Genomic DNA, 18,421 nt, shown 5'->3' with positions numbered 1-18,421 from the left:
TTTAAAATGTTCATCAAAGAGGGAGTATTCTGTCATGCCGTGTATTTATTACTCTTACAAGCTGAATACATCATTTAGGGCACATAATTTTCTATAATGAGAAAAAAAACATGGTTTAGCATTATAATAAGCACTGTTATAATGTGAATATATATTCTATGCTAAGCTTTAAATAATCCCATACTATAATTTACTTCCTGTTTGGAGAGTCACTAAGAGGATTTCCTTTGAATCATGGATATCTACTTATTTGCCTTTTATGATGCTTTGTGACTGAAGAGTATTACTGATGACCAACGTTATTTAGTACCTACATTCAGTATCTGACACTTTTTGAACTGCTCATATTCCATAGCAAGTGGGTAGATAAGTAGGGAAAACAGGGACAATTAACTTTAAAAATAGACTTCCTAGGAACTGTGCCAGAAAATCATGGTGAGTTTTCTGGGGAAATCACAAAGGAAGAATCGACAATGAAGAATTTTTTTCCTATAAACTTCACTGCCATCTTTAAAAGTGATATTCAACTCTTAGAAACATCACACACTAGCTCAAAAGGTTATCAGAGATTATCAACCAAGTAACTGCCAACTTTTTCACCTGTTAGGATTCCTTTTATTATTTCCTCCCATATAGACTTAAATTTTAAAAGGTTTTATCTGTCAAAAATTTTATTTATTAATTTAAACAGAGATATAATACACTATTAAATGGAGTTTCAAATAAATGTAAGTTGATCACAGAAAGGTGATATAATTTCATCCAAAACAAAATAAGCTAGTCTGTATAATTTTATAACAAGTAAATGTATATTTTCTTTTAGGCTCTTTCAAATATTGAGAATTACATCCAGGGTGTAGTATTGAATGTAACAGAGCTTCATGGTAGTAACTGTCAAATCATACTTAAATGTTTGACACAGTAAATGCTAGGAACATAGAGAAACTCTATACAAACATTTCTGTATTCCTCTCAGCCCTAAGGTATTATTTTTCCTACTATACATATTATAGAGGAAAGAGAAGCTCAAAAAGTATTCATCTGTCCAGACATACAGCTTACAAATGAATGAGTGTAGAATTTTAACCTGGTTCTCTGTCCAACTGGAAAGGCTGGGCTCTTGACCAGTATGGCACTATTGGTTCTTTTGGGCCTAGAGTTCTGAGCCTTACCTCTGCCATATTATAGATATATCAGTATCACTCTTCCATAAAGATCTGCTGACAACAAAACATTGCTTTATGATGGGTTCTCATTGTTAAACATTTTCCTTAATATTAACCACTTGTCCCCCCTGGAACTGTGCCTGCTGTCTGTCCCAAGATTCTCTTGGATTAAAAGGTTTCACCCTTTTCCTGTTCACACAACCAGTTACATACTGCTGATCACCCTAATGTTTAGGGTCTGTTTAGACCTCCTCTTAGTGATTGTTACCAGATTGTATCTTACTAAGTAGCCTTGAACAATGATAATAATAATATTATAAAACAGATTAGAAAACATGCTCAGAGGACTTAAGTGGCTTGACCAAGGTCATACAGCTAAAAAGTGGCAGAGTAAGGGCTTGAACCCTGCATAACAAGTATAACTGCCTCCAAAGTTTGCCAAGGTTAACAACAACCTGCCTCCAAGCAAGAGACATAGTACAATTACTCCCTTTTTTTGCTTTAGTCTTTTCCATTAATTACATTTAAACTAAAAAGGGTAGAATAAACGTTGTTAAGAAGTCACTGAAGTCCAAGTTATGAGTTTAAAAACATGTACTTGAAATCCAGGCCCACACAATTTACACTTGAGTTCTAAAAGAACATGAAGACAGGAACATGAAACTACTAATAGCATTCTCTGTAAACCCACGTAAGAAATTAGGAGGGCTACAGGACTAGAAAGTGGGAAAATATGCATTTTAAATAGTTTATAAAAAACCTTCATAAAAGGTAAAATGCTCACTAAGAGTCAATAAAGGGTCACAAAGAAAAGTAATTCCGAAATAATCTCGTGTTCATTTTGATATAGTTACTAGACTAGAAGATAAAGGAAATAACATAGACCTATGACCATCTTGATACTGGACAGGTCTTAATGAAGTCTCTTAAGCTAGAGAAAGCAGATATGAAAATGGCTTTCCAGGATATAAAGGACTGCCATGTGGAAGAGGAGGTTCATTTATGTCATAAATAAACAGAACTAGAACTAGCAGGTGGGAACAATAGAGGATATTTGCATGTGTAAAGAGAAAATTGATGGTTAAAACTATTCAACAAAATAGGCTAAGTACAAAGTAGAAAGCTTGCCATCACTGAAATTTTTCACATAGAAGCCACTAACTATCCACTTAGATTGCCATGAAAATTAAATCTGCTCACTACGTAAAGCATTTCATACCGTCTGGAACAGAGAAACAGCTCAATATACATTATCTATTATTACTATTACTATCACCTAAAAGTTTAATAAAACTTGCCTGTAAAATCATCTGGACCTGCTGAGTCTTAGGGTTCTTTGATTTCTATGGTTACTGGGCTAGTCATATTTTTAAGTTTACTTGAGTCAATTTTACAGTTTGTTTTCTTCCATTTATCTAGTTTTTAGGTTGTTCTGCTATAAGCCTGTATACTATATTCTGTTACAATAAAGAACATTATTATCAGCAGTTATTTCATTCCTTGTTCTATGTATCGCATATGTTATCTTTTCTCTCTCCTCTTTTCCTCTTTGGTGGAAAATAATACCTGTCAAAGATTGTTCCACTCCCTTAATCTTTTCAGTGAACTTGTCTGTGGCTTCACTGATCAAGAATTTTTATTTTGTTTTTTAGTTTTACTCATTTTTGCTTTTAATTTTTTGATTACTTCTTTTATGTTTACTTATTCTTCTATCTCCTTGAGTTAAATTAAGAGTAAATTTACTTTCGGTATTTCTTGTTTTCTAATAGAAGCACTCGAACATACATACACCACATATATATGCACACTGGAAAATAGAAATCAATTAGCATATGATGAACACTAAGGTGAGGGTACATCTGGTTCCTCCAGGGCAACTGTGATAGAGGCAGTTGTGTCGTTCCTTTAGGATTGTAGGGTGGTGGAGTTTCTGGCTGCAGTCAGGCCTTCCTGGAGATTCTGAAAGCTATCATAACACTTCACTAAATGTCTTTCCGTTTAGACTAGCCAAGGCAACTCAGTTTTCTACAACTGATATCCTAACCAAACAACTACTAAGATAGAAAAAGAAAGTAGGGGATCAGCTCATTTGCTTACCAGTTAAATTCTACATCAAAGAAAAGAACACCTCTCAGGAACTTTTTTTTTTAAAACACAAACAGTTTCACAGGAAAATTATAAAAACATCTTGTTGGGAATTACCCTCATTTGTACTATATGCTATAGTTTTCCTAGAAAGACACTATTTTCTTCTAGAAAATATTAGTCTACAAATAAAAAAGAATACATTGTAGGAGGTAATGACCATTTAGAGAGATACAAGGAAATGGGAAACTGAGCACAAGTTTATAAAGAACAACTTCTCATAGGTAGGTACTGATAAGAGTTCTGTTGAAAAATACTATCATGGTTTATTACAATCTTGCGTATACTTGGCTAAGTCAACTCAGACCCTAAAATGTGAGTATTTGACTCCAGAGGCTCCTGGGCACTGTTGATCCTCACCAGAGGATTTTGGCCCTTTCTCCGTTAAGGGACATTTTGGCATTTTTTTTCAACCTTTACCCAGTAGTGGTTGAATAGAGGTAGGAAGACAGAACTACTGTATTTCAGTGGAATATACACAGCAACACTATAGTTGCCTTAAATAATCCCACTATAAATACCACAATGGTATAAATAATGCTTTTACTCTGTATGAGTGACTTCCATTTAAATATGAAAAAAATAGTAAAAGAGAAAATTATTTGCTCTATACAAACTCTTGAGTTCCTATAAAAATCTAAAAAGAGCAGATTTAATTATGTTGCAAATTCAGCAGATGCAAACATCAAATAAAGAACTCTTTATTTGATAATGTATGTTGCCATTTAGGTGTTCAAAATATACATAATGACAAAGACTCTCTCTTTAACTAAAATTTAGTTAGGCTGCTCTGAGCCCCCTATCTGTCTGTCTATCTATCTATCTATCTACCTACCTACCTATCTACACAATTTTTAAAAGTTACACTCCACTTACAATTACAAAATATTGGCTCTATTCCCCATGTTGTACAGTACATCCTTGTAGCCTGTCTTACACCCAGCTTAGACCAGTTTTATCAAGAATCCTGCAAAGCCAGTTCAGCAAGAACCCCACACACTTTATCTAATTCCCTGGTTTGCCTTCAGCAAACCCTTCCCCTACCCTTGATGTCTCCACTTAGTAATTTTCTATCCACTGCCACCGTTGCCATCTTCCTCCCTGGTTATAAATCCCCAGCTGTATTTACTCTTATCCTACAGCAGAATGAGCACACTAAGATAAATCAAACTGTGAAGACTAGCATGATCTCTAGGCTCTTTATATTTCCAAACTGGCTTTTCAATAATTTTCTCAAGACTATATTTCCACTTTATCCAAGATATAAAATGAAAACTAACATTTATCATAACTAATAAGAACCTGCTGTATAAAAAATTAAATTTAAAAAAGTAACATTTATCAATGTTTATTACATGCTAGGTTGTATGTTTAAGAAATCTTATTTAATCTTCATAGCAACCCTGTATTTTTTCTAATAAAATTTACTAAAGTACACCTTGAATTCCAGTGTTTCTAACAATTGCAAGATAATTATTCTTATATGAAGAACATATCATAAGTACACTACAATTTATCAGACTATGTAGACTATGTATAGGTTCTTTTTAATGTCAAAATAGCTGTAAGCAATTTTCCCAGGATGTCTCAGAAAGAAGTCAATTATTCCATTTTATTAGTAACGTATTTTAAAATAATATTTTGGCCTTAGCTAGCATCTAAAATAATTAGGCTGTAGCATGATCAGACTGGTTATTGTAACTTATTTACCATCTAAATTGGATTGCCACTTGGTCATTATAATCTATTGGTAGCAAATACTTTAAAAATCAGGCCAAAAAATCTTTTCCCAGAGGCTAACACTGATTAGTATTCCCAGATACTAATCCTTTTGATATCAGTATTTTAAGGTTACTCCTCAGAACAGGAGAGGGACTTACTTAAGGCTATTAAATAAAGTACTTGAAGGTCATCTTCCAAAGGCTCAGAATTCATATTTGACAGCTGACACAAAGTCACCCAAATCTATTTTAAAATTATAATAATGACCATTGCTAACATTTATTGGACTACTTATTCTACGCCAGATGCTGTTTTATGAGCTTTTACACAAACCAACTCATCCAATTCTCTTATAGCCCTATGAGGTAAATACTATTATTATCCTTATTTTAGAAACAAGGAAACTGAAGTACAGAGACCAAGCAACTTTGCACAAGTTGACACAATTAGAAAAGGGCAGTTAGGGTCCATTTCGTTATATTGCCTCATGAGATACACTGGGATTTACACATAAAAATACAAACATGATAGAAGGATATACAACAAAATTCATGTCATTCTCCTCCTGCTTTTGAGTTAGAGCTATCGTATCTCCACTCCACCACCAAATGAACGCACCTGTGATGTGTGTATGTTTGCATATCATTTTAAAACACAAGTAGATTACTATTATTGATATTTAGATTTTCATTTTTTTACTACATAAACAATATTATGTATACATACACATACACACATATACATTTCAAATTTGTTCAAATTTATTTATAAAATACAATCTTAGCAATAAAATTGTTGTGTCAAAGATTATGTGCATTACAATTTTGATACATATTTCAAACTGTTCTACAAAAAGGGTGTACTGGAACTTCCCTGGAAGCGCAGTGGTTAAGAATCCACCTGCCAATGCAGGGGACACGGGTTCGATCCCTGGTCCGGAAAAGATCCCACATGCCGTGGAGCAACTAAGCTCATGGCCACAACTACTGAGCCTGCGCTCTAGAGCCTGCAAGCCACAACTACTGAAGCCCACATGTCACAACTACTGAAGTCCACGTGCCTAGAGCCCGTGCTCCACAACAAGAGAAGCCACCGCAATGAGAAGCCCACGCACTGCAATGAAGCGTAGCCCCCGCTTGGCACAACTGGAGAAAGCCCGCGCACAGCAACCCAATGCAGCCATAAATAAATAAATAAATTTTTAAAAACTTTAATAAAAAAAGGGTGTACCAATTTACAGCCCTACTAACAGTATGAATACTCAAAATTTAGCTTTTACTAAACCTACAGTGTACATAGTAGGCAGACAGTGTAAATTCATTAAGTGTTGAATGAGTGAACTTCTGGCACTCGCAATTATCTATATTTTAAGAAGTATGCTGAGGGGCTTTATGATATTATGAACAAAAGCATCTGGAAAAGGTCACTGAGTAAGAATCCAGAGAACGGGGCAATCCCATGACCACAGTTACTGGGGCCAACGGTGTGTCTCTGCACACTCTCTTCCACGCCTCCCCCAGTGCAGAGCAACATCCACTGAGCAAGTGAACCTTGAGGCTTGACTAACCTCTAGGTCTTCTAGTTTCCCTATATTGGCTTAAACCATTTGGCTATGTTACTTTTTTTAACAAAAAAGTCTTAAGCGATATACCAGATGCCTTGGGTGAGTTGGTTAAGTTCTCTAAACCTCAATTTTTTCATTGGTAAAATGAGACACATTTAGGGTTTAAAGGCCTACGTATTAATCTTGGCTCTGACCGTTTCCTAGCTGTATCATTTTGAGCAAGACATTTTACCTCTCTAAGATTTAATTTATTCACGTGTAAAATTGAGATACATGTGAAGAATACGTGAGTTTACATGTGTATGTCAACACAACAGGCACTCAAATGAGAATTATTATCATTATTACTATTACTCATTAAAAAGTATAATTTTTAAAACGTGCAAAGTTTTAAAGTTCCAAATTGGTGTCTAATGCTAAAAGAAATTTTTAAAAACTTCTCACCAAATTTAACAATTTTGTTAACAATAACAGCGAACACATTCTGAGCATTTATTATTTGCCAAACACAGTTTTAATCAAGTATTAAGCAATGTGATAACCATCAATGGGTTATAGACCTGACTATCCATGAGGTAGGAGGTATTGTTAACCCCATTTTGCAGATGAAGAAACAGAAGCAGGCGGTAGTAAAGTGACTTTCTCAGAGCTGGGATACAAATTCAAGCAGTATCACCACAGAGCCTGTTTTTCTCTTGATCACTTTTACGGTAACTTGTTTTTGTACAGGATAGAGCTATATATATTCTAAATATACATATTTTATATATATATATAAAATTAGTTTTCCAGCTTCAAATTACATGTCTTTGTTCTTGAGCAAACCTTTCCCCATTCTCACTCCCTCGAGACTAAAGAGAAGTCAAAGTATTTGGAAATGGATCTTCATATACACCTCTGTGTATAAGACAAATACGTTGAGAGTACAAAGGTTATATAATAATAGGAAAAGTTGCTCCGTTATGTTTTACGAGATAAAACAAAAAAAAAAGATTGTCTTTTCAACCTCTACTAACTTGTTAGAAGTTAAAGATCTATTAAAGATCAGGAAAACACACCCAAGGTTAATGGGATACTCCAGACCCCCATACTCTCTCTACTCTTAGCACATTTGTCACCAAGATCTGATTAAAAGCTAAATCAGATCATATTATATCCCATTCCAGCTCTGCTTAAAATCCTACAGAGTAGATTCCTTACCATGATTCTAAAAACTCTGGCTTCTGCCTACCTCTTCAATTATTTCATACTCCCCTCCCCTATGACTTATTTTGCTGACAACACACCTGCCTTCTTTCTAATCCTTGAACATGCCAACGCTGCTTTCTGCTTTAGGACTGTTGTTCTCACTGTTCCCTCTGCCTGGAAGGCTCTGATCCCAGATCTTCCCATGGCTGGCTTCTTTTTGTTATTCAGACCTCAGTTCAAATATCTCCTTCTCTGACTCTCCCTGATCACTTCATAGAAAGAACCTACCTCTACCCCAGTCTTTCTCTATCCCTTTTCCTACTTTATCACCTTCACAGTACTAGTTACTATCGAAAATTATTTATTTATTGGTTATATGTTTATTATCAGTCTCCCTCCCAAATGGAATATAAATACCTTGAAGGCAGGAGACTCAACTCTATTTACTGTATCTAGAGCAGTGCCTGGCATATATAGTAGGTCCTAAACAAATATTTGTTTAATGATTAAGTGAAAAGCACAGAAGAATAATGAGCAAACTACCCTGACCATAGCAGAGACAGGGGACTAAATATTAGAAAGTCAGAAAGAAAACAGAAGAAAATAACTATTCTGGCCCTACTTATTCAGTTTGGTTGTAATATGAATACAAGAAAGATAAGGTAGTTGGAAGTTTAAATGAATGGAAATGCATAAATTAGTTAGTGTAGCCCTAATGGCCATATTAATGTATTTTGTTAAGAACCATTCTCTGAAGGACATTTCCTTATGGTCAGTTAATCTTTTCCCATACAAAGTTCTTTTTACTTATTTATAACAAAATATAATTAGGAAAGGAAAGATAACTGATGAATAATCTACTAAATAATTTTTTTTTTTTTTTTGCGGTACGCAGGCCTCTCACTGTTGTGGCCTCTCCTGTTGTGGAGCACAGGCTCCGGACGTGCAGGCTCAGCGGCCATGGCTCACAGGCCTAGCCGCTCCGCAGCATGTGGGATCTTCCTGGACCGGGGCACGAACCTGTGTCCCCTGCATCGGCAGGTGGACTCTCAACAACTGTGCCACCAGGGAAGCCCCTAAATAATATTTTTAATTTAAATTTCAAAGTAATTTAATTCCAGGTTAAACCAGAAAATTCTTATCATCTAATTCACTTGGCAGAAAATTGGCCACAGAAAAATTTTCATGGCATCCTCTTTCAGGAAAGAGATTTCTTTCATTCAGATATTTAAAAATGCATTCTCAAACTTCAAATTCTTAGGCCTCTGACAACCTCTTCAGTAAATAAAATTATTTGAGAGGATGCTTATACTTCGAGCACTGTAAAATTAAAACTGAATAGCTCATACCTGTAATTAACCAGTGTACTTCCTATTACTGCTTCCCTGTACTATCTCTGTGATATCAGGCATGTTGTTGACTTTGTTAGTATATGTATTTATCTTTTAGGTCATCTAAAGGTTGTCTATTTAAGTTAAAGTTCAAACTTCCTAATGGGGTAGGAAAGTGCTATCTCTAAAACCTCAGGCAATTCAGCTAACTTCTATAGGAAAACAGAATTTTTCTTACTATTTCTTCCAATATGTGTAGTAAAATGAAGCACATCACTTGACAGCCATCAGATTTGATTATTTGTATTTTCAGTAATCAATAATACCTTAAACTGTAAAAAAAAGCAGGGATTTCTAAGCATTGAAATTTTTATTCAAGCCCAATCACATAAAACTTACCCTGTTTTTAGATAACAGAAGGAATAAGTATTTTAGTAAAATGTTATTAAGCTACTTTACTGATTTTTACCTAATGACCCAAGAATCAAAGTAGACTTTGACTCAGTCATTTGAAGATGCCTAAAAAAACAATAAAAAATATAAGAGGCATAACTTATGCTTTGTGCAGGTTGTAAAGAAGCATAAGTTATGCTCTGTGGAACTACAGAATAAAGAAATACTATTATTTTAAAGAAAATTATAAACATTGTAAAAGTTCCATTCAAAATAGATGGAAGAGTGAAAAATCTCATTGCCCCCTCTATCATCTTATTTTCATTTGAATTGTCATTCAATAATCAACACTACTGTCTAACTCAATGCCAGACACATAGGAGGAAGTCAATACAGGCTTCGGGAATTACTTCATTTCTTGCCTCCATACACTCATAATCCATTCAACACCAGTCAACTTACTGATGTTGATATAAACTAATAATGTTAAAAGAAACCTGACAAAGTGATCCAGGTGTACATATTTTCGCACATAAGTATCATTTAATATATTAAAATTTCTTCCCTGAAAAAGCTTTAAGGGATAAAAGTTCATTTAATCAAGACACAGTTTCATACCTAACAACTAGACCTGACTGCACAATACATACTGTGAGATCATATTAAAGTCAATCCACAACTTATGAATTATAGTAATATCCTAACAAGTTGGAGTACTGTACCATGGAGAGGTAAATATCTAGATCAGCTTTTAAAAATGGGTATGAAATATACAAATCAGGATTTCAAACTGATGTACCTTTGCTAAACTATGAAGCGTTTATTATTCTAAAATTACAATATCTCCATTTGGTAATCTGACATGAACAAGCTGATAAATGCAATCAGAACAACAGTATATTCTGGCAAAGCTGAAAATTTCCTGAAAGCCTAGAAAAATATGTCTACAACAGATGGATCATTTAGGAAATAAATACAACAATCTGTCAAATGGAGCACTATTCTAATTCCCTAAACTAAAATCAGTAGGAGCTCCACTTTCCAAGAGCCTGTGACATTAGTAAGGCCAAAGAGGAAAAACCTAGAGCTGCACATAAACATATCTGATATGACCTAGAGTGCCACACTGTTAGGTTTCCTGTTAAATATACTAAATTTAGGTAAAGTCCTTACCAGTTAACTTCTTCACAGGTTGGAGCCGAACACTGATAGACTGATGTGTGAGTAAGGGGGAGGATGGAAGAGAGCGAGACATGCCCTCCATAATCCGAATGTGCTGCATACCTTCACTCACTGGAAGTGGTGGGACGGCGTAGTCTGGCTCAAAAGCACAGTCACTTTCTGTGGAGATGCCACCTGTTACATAGAAGAGAATGGGAGAAAAGAGCTGGTGAGAAAACATTCTTCTACTAAACTTCTTCTCTATTAAAATTTATCTTTTTGGATGACTCAGCACAGTGTACACTGATATTGATTTTTCACTGTGAAAAGAAAATAAGGAATTCCCAACACACAGATTCATTTCTACCTAACTGGGTACTTAACTTCAGGTCCAGCACTAGGAAACTGAACATGAATAAGACAGGATTCCTCCTCGTAAGGGGCTCACTGTCTCATGAACAACGTAGCCATATAAAAAGTAATTACAGTTCAATGCAACAAGTGTTACGATTACAGCAATGGTCTTCAACTGTCCCTGAGAAGACAAACATGAAAGAAGATATTCCCCTGCTTGACAATCCAATCTGTGCAATTCCTAGTAGGATCACTGTAACTCTATTTCTTATTCTCTTTCTCCAAGAATGTACCTGAAAATATAAATGGGTAAGACTAACATTATATGGTGATTTTCGAATCTGCTCAAACATTTAAAAAAAGAGTAAATGATATGCTGTTTACTTCCACTTACGTACTGTTGACTTCTACAGAATTCTGGCAATGGCAGATTATATACTTCAGACCAACCTTTCCCTAAGAAAACTACAACTATATACATTTAAAAAATCTTCCTGAAGGCACTGGAGAGTTAATAGCATGATGAAGAATTACAAGAAGACTGAGACCTGGTATTTGGGGCCACTTTTTACTTTGTGGCATCTGAAAGGCTAAGAAGCCATTGACAGTTTTACAGAGCTGGGAAGACAAGTACTGGAATGGCTGGAGAACCAAGTTGTGAAGGGGGAGCTGGTGTAACTCCAACACTTTTGTTTGGAACCCCAAAGGGCTACATTCTAGGAGTGTGTATAAACCAAAACTAGGGACTTCCCTGGTGGCGAGTGGTTAAGAATCTGCCTGCCAATGCAGGGAACACGGGTTCGAGCCCTGGTCCGGGAAGATCCCAGATGCCACGGAGCAACTAAGCCCATGTGCCACAACTACTGAGTCTGTGCTCTAGAGCCCACATGCCACAACTACGGAACCTGCATGCCACAACTACTGAAGCCCACACACCCTAGAGCCTATGCTCCTCAACAAGAGAAGCCACCGCAATGAGAAGCCTGCGCACCACAACAAAGAGTAGCCCCCTGCTCTCTACAACTAGAGAAAGCCCACATGCGGCAAGAAAGACCCAACGCAGCCAAAAATAAATAAATAAATTTATTTTTTAAAAAAAACAACAAAAAAAAACTAGACTGGCCTTTACAGGACTGAAGCTCAGCTCCAAATGTCTACCACAAAATTTAATTAAGGCAATCTTGGATTGCTAGTGCCTGCCAAAAACAAACATAAATCTTCTTAGAAGAAGATAACATCATCACAGATCTCAAAATACTTCCACAATTTTTCATATACAATATCTTGTCCTTAACTAACAATAACAAAGAGAGAACATGAAAAAAGCAAATCAGAAAGATCATGCAAAATAAAGTCTTAGAGGGAATACAGACTATGGAACAATAAGACACAGAATTTAAACTAGTATGCTTAACACCAAAAAGATTAAAATGTGGTATATCTATAAAATGAGATATTATTTAGCAATAAAAATAATGAAGGCTTGATTCATGCTACAACACTGATAAACTTTGAAAACATTCTACTAAGTGAAAGAAGCCAGACAAAAACAATGCCACATGTTGTATGATTCCATTTATATGAAACGTTCAGAATAAGCAAATCCAGACAGAAAGTAGATTAGTGGTTGCCAGGGATGACTACAGGAATGAGGAGTGACTGCTTAATAGGTACAGGGTTTCCTTTTGGGGTGATGGATTATATAGCAGTGATGGTTGCACAACACTGTAAATGTACTAAAACCAGTGAATTGTACACATTAAAATGGTTAAAATGGTAAGCTACCTCAATTAAAAAATATTATGTAGATATTTACCACCTACTCACATATTTATTCAAACCAGAAGACTAGTAATCATTCATCTCTTCCCATCACATCCCTTTGCAACAAACGCAATAGCTATTCTGCAGAGTATCAACCTCATATAGAGTTCAAATCTACCATGTTCTCTTCATTTCTCCTATCACTACCATAGTCCAGATCACTATTATCTTTTCCCCAAACTTCTGTTGGTAGAAATCTAGGACTTATTCCTTATCTTTGGATTTCAAAACTTTTACCAGAATAGGTCTTAACTTTTTATTTCTCATTAGTCACTGGGTCCTTTCCTTTACTATATTGACCAATTATTTTCTTCCAACCGTTCTCTTCTCTTTCTCTCTGGAACTGTGATCAGATGAAATCTCCTAGACCTATTTTACAAGTCTCTTTATTAATAGATTTCTAATCTTTGGGCTTTCATGAATAGACATGAGACTGATTTATATGGAATTATAGTATTTTACAGGTTTACAAAGAGGTATGTCATTAGTGTAATAATTCCCTAATTAAAGAAAAATCAGCACTAGATTGTTTAAAGACAATATATCTAGAAGAATGCATTTGATTTAGTGAAGTATCTCTTTTCATTTGAAATGTTCTAATGTTAAAACTTAGCTGATAATTTTAGAATCTAATAATACTCCTTAAGGAATAATACTGCAATTAGTCCAGTATGGATGTCCTAGTTTACTTTTTTGCTTAAAAATATTTTCCTCTATCTTCTCTGCCCTATAAATACAGAGAAAAAACTAAAAATATATGTTTCAAGTAAAGAAAAGTACTGGTATGCATGAACAGAATTTGACTGCATTAGTCATTTTTTCTTGGGTAACTAACAACCTCAAAATCTCTGTAGTCTACAACATTCACTTTTATGCTCATGAGTCTGTAGATTGCCTGTGGGTCAGCTGATCTTGGTTGGGTTATCAAGTTCAGAACTATTCCAACGTGTCATTCATATTGGGCCAGTCACTGAAGGGGCAGTGAATACGTGGGGCACACTCTTGTCATGGTAGATCACAGGGCTGCAGGAGACCAAGTTAAATCAGAGGAGCATATTTAAGACCTCTGTTCACTAATATTTTACTGGCCCAAGCAAGTCCAAGAACAACATCAATGGGGCATGGAAATACACCTGGTGCATTTCAGTGGGAACAACTGAAAAGCTGCATAGCAAAAGAAATGGATGTATAATTTTATAACAGGAAGGAAGTAAAAAATTTGAAATCCAATTTACCAGGACTTCCCTGGTGGTCCAGTGGCTAAGACTCCACACTCCCAATGCAGGGGGTCCAGGTTCAATCCCTGGTCAGGGAACTAGATCCCACTTGCCGCAAATATAGAGTTCGCATGCCGCAACAAAGATCCCGCACGCAGCAATGAAGACCCCCGTGTAGCAACTAAGACCCGGCACAGCCAAATAAAAAAATAAACGTTAAAAAAAAAAAAAGAAATCCAATTTACCAATCATGTAAGATGATATTTACTGGTACTCCAAATTACTCAATCTTCATTTTCCTACCACTCACTTTTCCTGCTATAATCAACTGAATAAAAGTTACTGAAATAATGTGATAGAGATATGGCAGAATAAAATAAACTGCTAATGTGACAGAAAAAATTCAGTTTTGCTGGATACCCGGAGATTAGATATTCAAAAGTTGAATTAAGATAGCACAGGGAGGGCTTCCGTGGTGGCACAGTGGTTAAGAATCCGCCTGCCAATACAGGGGACACGGGTTTGAGCCCTGGTCCAGGAAGATACCATTAGTTGCCATGGAGCAACTAAGTCCGTATGCCACAACTACTAAGCCTGTACTCTAGAGCCTGAGAGCCACAACTGCTGAGCCCGCACACGTAAAGCCCACGCTCCACAACAAGAGAAGCCACCGCAATGAGAAGCCTGTGCACAGCAATGAAGAGTAGCCCCCGCTCCCTGAAACTAGAGAAAGCCTGCATGCAGCAACGAAGACCCAACGCAGCCAAAAATAAATAAATAAATAAAATAAATTTGTTTAAAAAAAAAGAAAGATAGCACAGGGATATCAAGTATATGGACACTAAAGAAATGTTAGGAGTAATTATGACTCAATAAAAATTTCAGTCCTAAGTCTTATATTTAGTACAGATGATTACGAGATATTAAAGTTCAAGTTAATAAAGAAATTCTTTAGCTGAAGGCCATACCTATTCTACAGAACTGCCTTCTAATTTTTCAACTTACATAAATAACCACAAATAAAACTTATAAATCAAAAGCCTCTAGCATGATAATTCATTAAACTGTATACATTACTTATGAATTTTCCAGTTTATATGTTACTAAAAGTTATTTTTAAAAAGTACACAGAGAAACAAAAAAAACAGAGCATGGTGATAAACTAGTCCCTAAAGTCAAAGGGCTTTTACATATTTCAGAAACAAAGGGGTTTTGCCTGAAATTATTCCAAATATCATTTTAACTTACAGCACTCTGTGACTCAGTAATAGTCCCATAACGTGTCCATAATATCAGGCAGGAAACAGGCCAAGAGAAGTGTAATAGCTAGTACAGGGTCATGTAATCAGACAGCATGCCTGCCTATGCAGAAAATTTTAAGTAATCTAGAAAAAAATCCACTAGAAAAAAACAAGTGAGTTAGGCAAACTCAAAGATTACAGAGTCCGTATACAAGAAGCAAATTTCCAGCAATGAATATGCAGAAAATTTTAAAAAATTTAAACCAGTAACACCAAAATAGCACCATTAAAAACATGAAATAATTAGGAAGAAATCTAACCATATATGTACAATATTTGTATGCTGAAAACTACAAAACACTGATGAAAGACATCAAAGACCTAAATGGAGAGATACACTATTGACCTGTTCATGGATCTGAAGATTTTAGGATGCTAGGTCTCAAAGTGATCTATAGGTTTAAAGCAATCCTAATGAAAATCCAGCAGTCAATTATTTTGGTAGAAATCAAAAAGCTGATTTTAAACTCATGTAAAAACAAAGGGACTAGGATAGATAAAATAATTTTGAACAGTAAAATCAAAGTTTGGAGTCTCACAGCACCTCATTTCAAGACTAATGTGAAGTTACTGTAATCCAGACAGTATGTGGTATTGGTAAAAGAATGGACACAAAATCAATGGAACACAACAACTCAGAGGCACTGGTAAAGTTCACAGTCCAGGGGCACAGGCTCACCAAAAGACTGAGACCTAATCATAGGACTACAGAATGCTTCCCACCCCACTCCCACCTTAAAATTACATTACTATTTGCCGCAGTTCATTTTATCCAGTACACCATAGTCACCTTTCAGCAGAAACTTACATGGCATACTAAAAGTTAAAAAAACAAACAAATAAACAAAAAACAGTATGAAGAGACAGTGCATGCATCAGAACCAGCCTCAGATATGGCAAAGATGTTGGAATTATAAAACTGTGAATTAAAAAAATGAAATACTTAGGTATAATTCTAACAAAATATATAGAAGATCTATATGAGGAAGACTACAAAACTCTGATGAAAGAAGTCAAAGATCTAAATAAATGGAGAAAAACTCCATGTTCATGGATACAAAGCATCAATACTGTCAAAATGTCAATTCTCCCCAAACTGATCTAGCAGACTTAATGCAAACCCAATCAATATTTGTTGATATTGAAAAACTGATTCTAGGGACTTCCCTGGTGGTCCAGTGGTAAAGAATCCACCTTACAATGCAGGGGACGCAGGTTTGATCCCAGGTCGGGGAACTAAGATCCCACACACGACGCTGCGGGGCAACTAATTCCATGTGCCACAACTACTGAGCTTGTACGCCTCAACTAGAGAGCCCACGTGCTGCAAACTACAGAGCCCACGTGCTCTGAAGCCTGCGTGCCGCAAGTAGAGACAGAAAACCCACGTGCCACAACTAGAGAGAAGCCCGTGCACAGCAACAAAGAGCCCATGTGCCACAACGAATGATCCTGCATGCCTCGACGAAGATCCCATGTGCCACAACAATGACCAGATGCAGCCATAAAAATTAAATAAGAAAAGAAAAACTGATTCTAAAATTTATATGGAGAGGCAAAACACCCAGAATACCCAACTCAATATTTGAAGGGGAAGAACAAAGATGGAGGACTGACACTACTGAACTTCAAGATGTACTATAAAGCTACAGTAATCAAGGCAGTGTGGTACTGATGAAAGAACAGACAGACAAATCAATGGAACAGAACAGAAAGCCCAGAAATAGACCCACATAAATATAGCCAAAGGAGCAAACGCAGTACACTGGAGAAAAGATAGTCTTTTCAACAAATGATCCTTAGACAACTGGACATCCACCTCCAAAACAATAAATCTAGACACAGACCTTACACCCTTCATAAAAAATTAACTCAAAATGGATCACACACTTAAATGTAATACGCAAAGGTATAAAACTCCTAGAACATCACATGGAAAATCTGGATAACCTTGAAGGCATGATCCACGAAAGCAATAACTGATGATCTAGACTTCATTAAAATTTAAAATGTCTGCTCTACGAAAGACACTGTCAAGAATATGAGAACACAAGCCTCATACTGAGAGAAAATATTTTAAAATATATCCAAAGTATACAAACTCAATGATAAGAAAAAAAATTAAAACATGGGAAAAGACCTGGACACCTCACTAAAGCAGCAAATAAGTATACGAAGAAGACATTCAATATATGTCATTAGAGAACTGCAAATTAAAACAACTCAAGGTACCACTGCACACCTATTAGAATGGCCAAAATCCAAAGCACTGACACCACCAAATGCTGGTAAGGATGTGGAGCAACCGGATCGCTCGTTCATTGCTGGTGGGAATGAAAAATGGTACAGCCACTTTGGAAGACAATTTGGCAGCTTCTTACAAAACTAAACACACTCTTACCTTACAATCCAGCAGTCATGCTCCTTGGCATTTACCCAAATGAGCTGAAAACTTATATCCATACAAAAACCTGCACATGGATATTAACGGCAGCTTTATTCACAACTGTCAAAACCTGGAAGCAACCAAGATGTGCTTCAGTGAATGGATAAACTGGCACATCCAAACAACAGAATATTATTCAGCACTAAAAAGAAATGAGCTATCAAGTCATGAGATGTCATGGAGGAAACTTAAATGTGTATTACTAAGTGAAAGAAGCCAATCGGAAAAGGGTACATACTGTATGATTCCAACTATATGACATTCTGAAACAGGCAAAACAATGGAAACAGTAAAAAGATCAGTGGTTTCCAGGGATTGTAGGGAGGGAAGAATGAACATTTAGAGTATAGAGGATTTTTAGGGCAGTGAAGCTATTCTACATGATACTATAATAGTAGGTATATGTCATTATACATTTGTCAAAATCATAGAATGTACAACATCAAGAGTGAACCCTAGGGACTTCCCTGGTGGCACAGTGGTTAAGAATCCACCTGTCAATGCAGGGGACACGGGTTTGAGCCCTGGTCCAGGAAGATCCCACCTGCTGCGGAACAACTAAGCCCGTGAGCTACAACTAGTGAGCCTGCACTCTAGAGCCCACAAGCC

At 36.1% G+C, this 18,421-nt stretch overlaps 1 protein-coding gene across 1 annotated transcript in view; it reads right to left on the bottom strand.

Moving 5' to 3' along the window:
* TANC2 (tetratricopeptide repeat, ankyrin repeat and coiled-coil containing 2) overlaps positions 1-18,421 on the bottom strand; it is a 349,573-nt gene that overhangs the window by 227,238 nt on the left and 103,914 nt on the right. Inside the window, exon 4 of the mRNA XM_022589090.3 lies at positions 10,683-10,865. Within this exon, the coding sequence (XP_022444798.1) occupies positions 10,683-10,865 (183 nt within the window). The remainder of the gene's footprint in view (positions 1-10,682; positions 10,866-18,421) is intronic.

The sequence above is a fragment of the Delphinapterus leucas genome, chromosome 19, assembly GCF_059928025.1.
Source record: "Delphinapterus leucas isolate spDelLeu-1000000601 "Yukka" chromosome 19, BTC_Dleu_Yukka2, whole genome shotgun sequence".
Taxonomy (NCBI): domain Eukaryota; kingdom Metazoa; phylum Chordata; class Mammalia; order Artiodactyla; family Monodontidae; genus Delphinapterus; species Delphinapterus leucas.
This window is presented reverse-complemented; position numbering and strand designations above follow the sequence as displayed.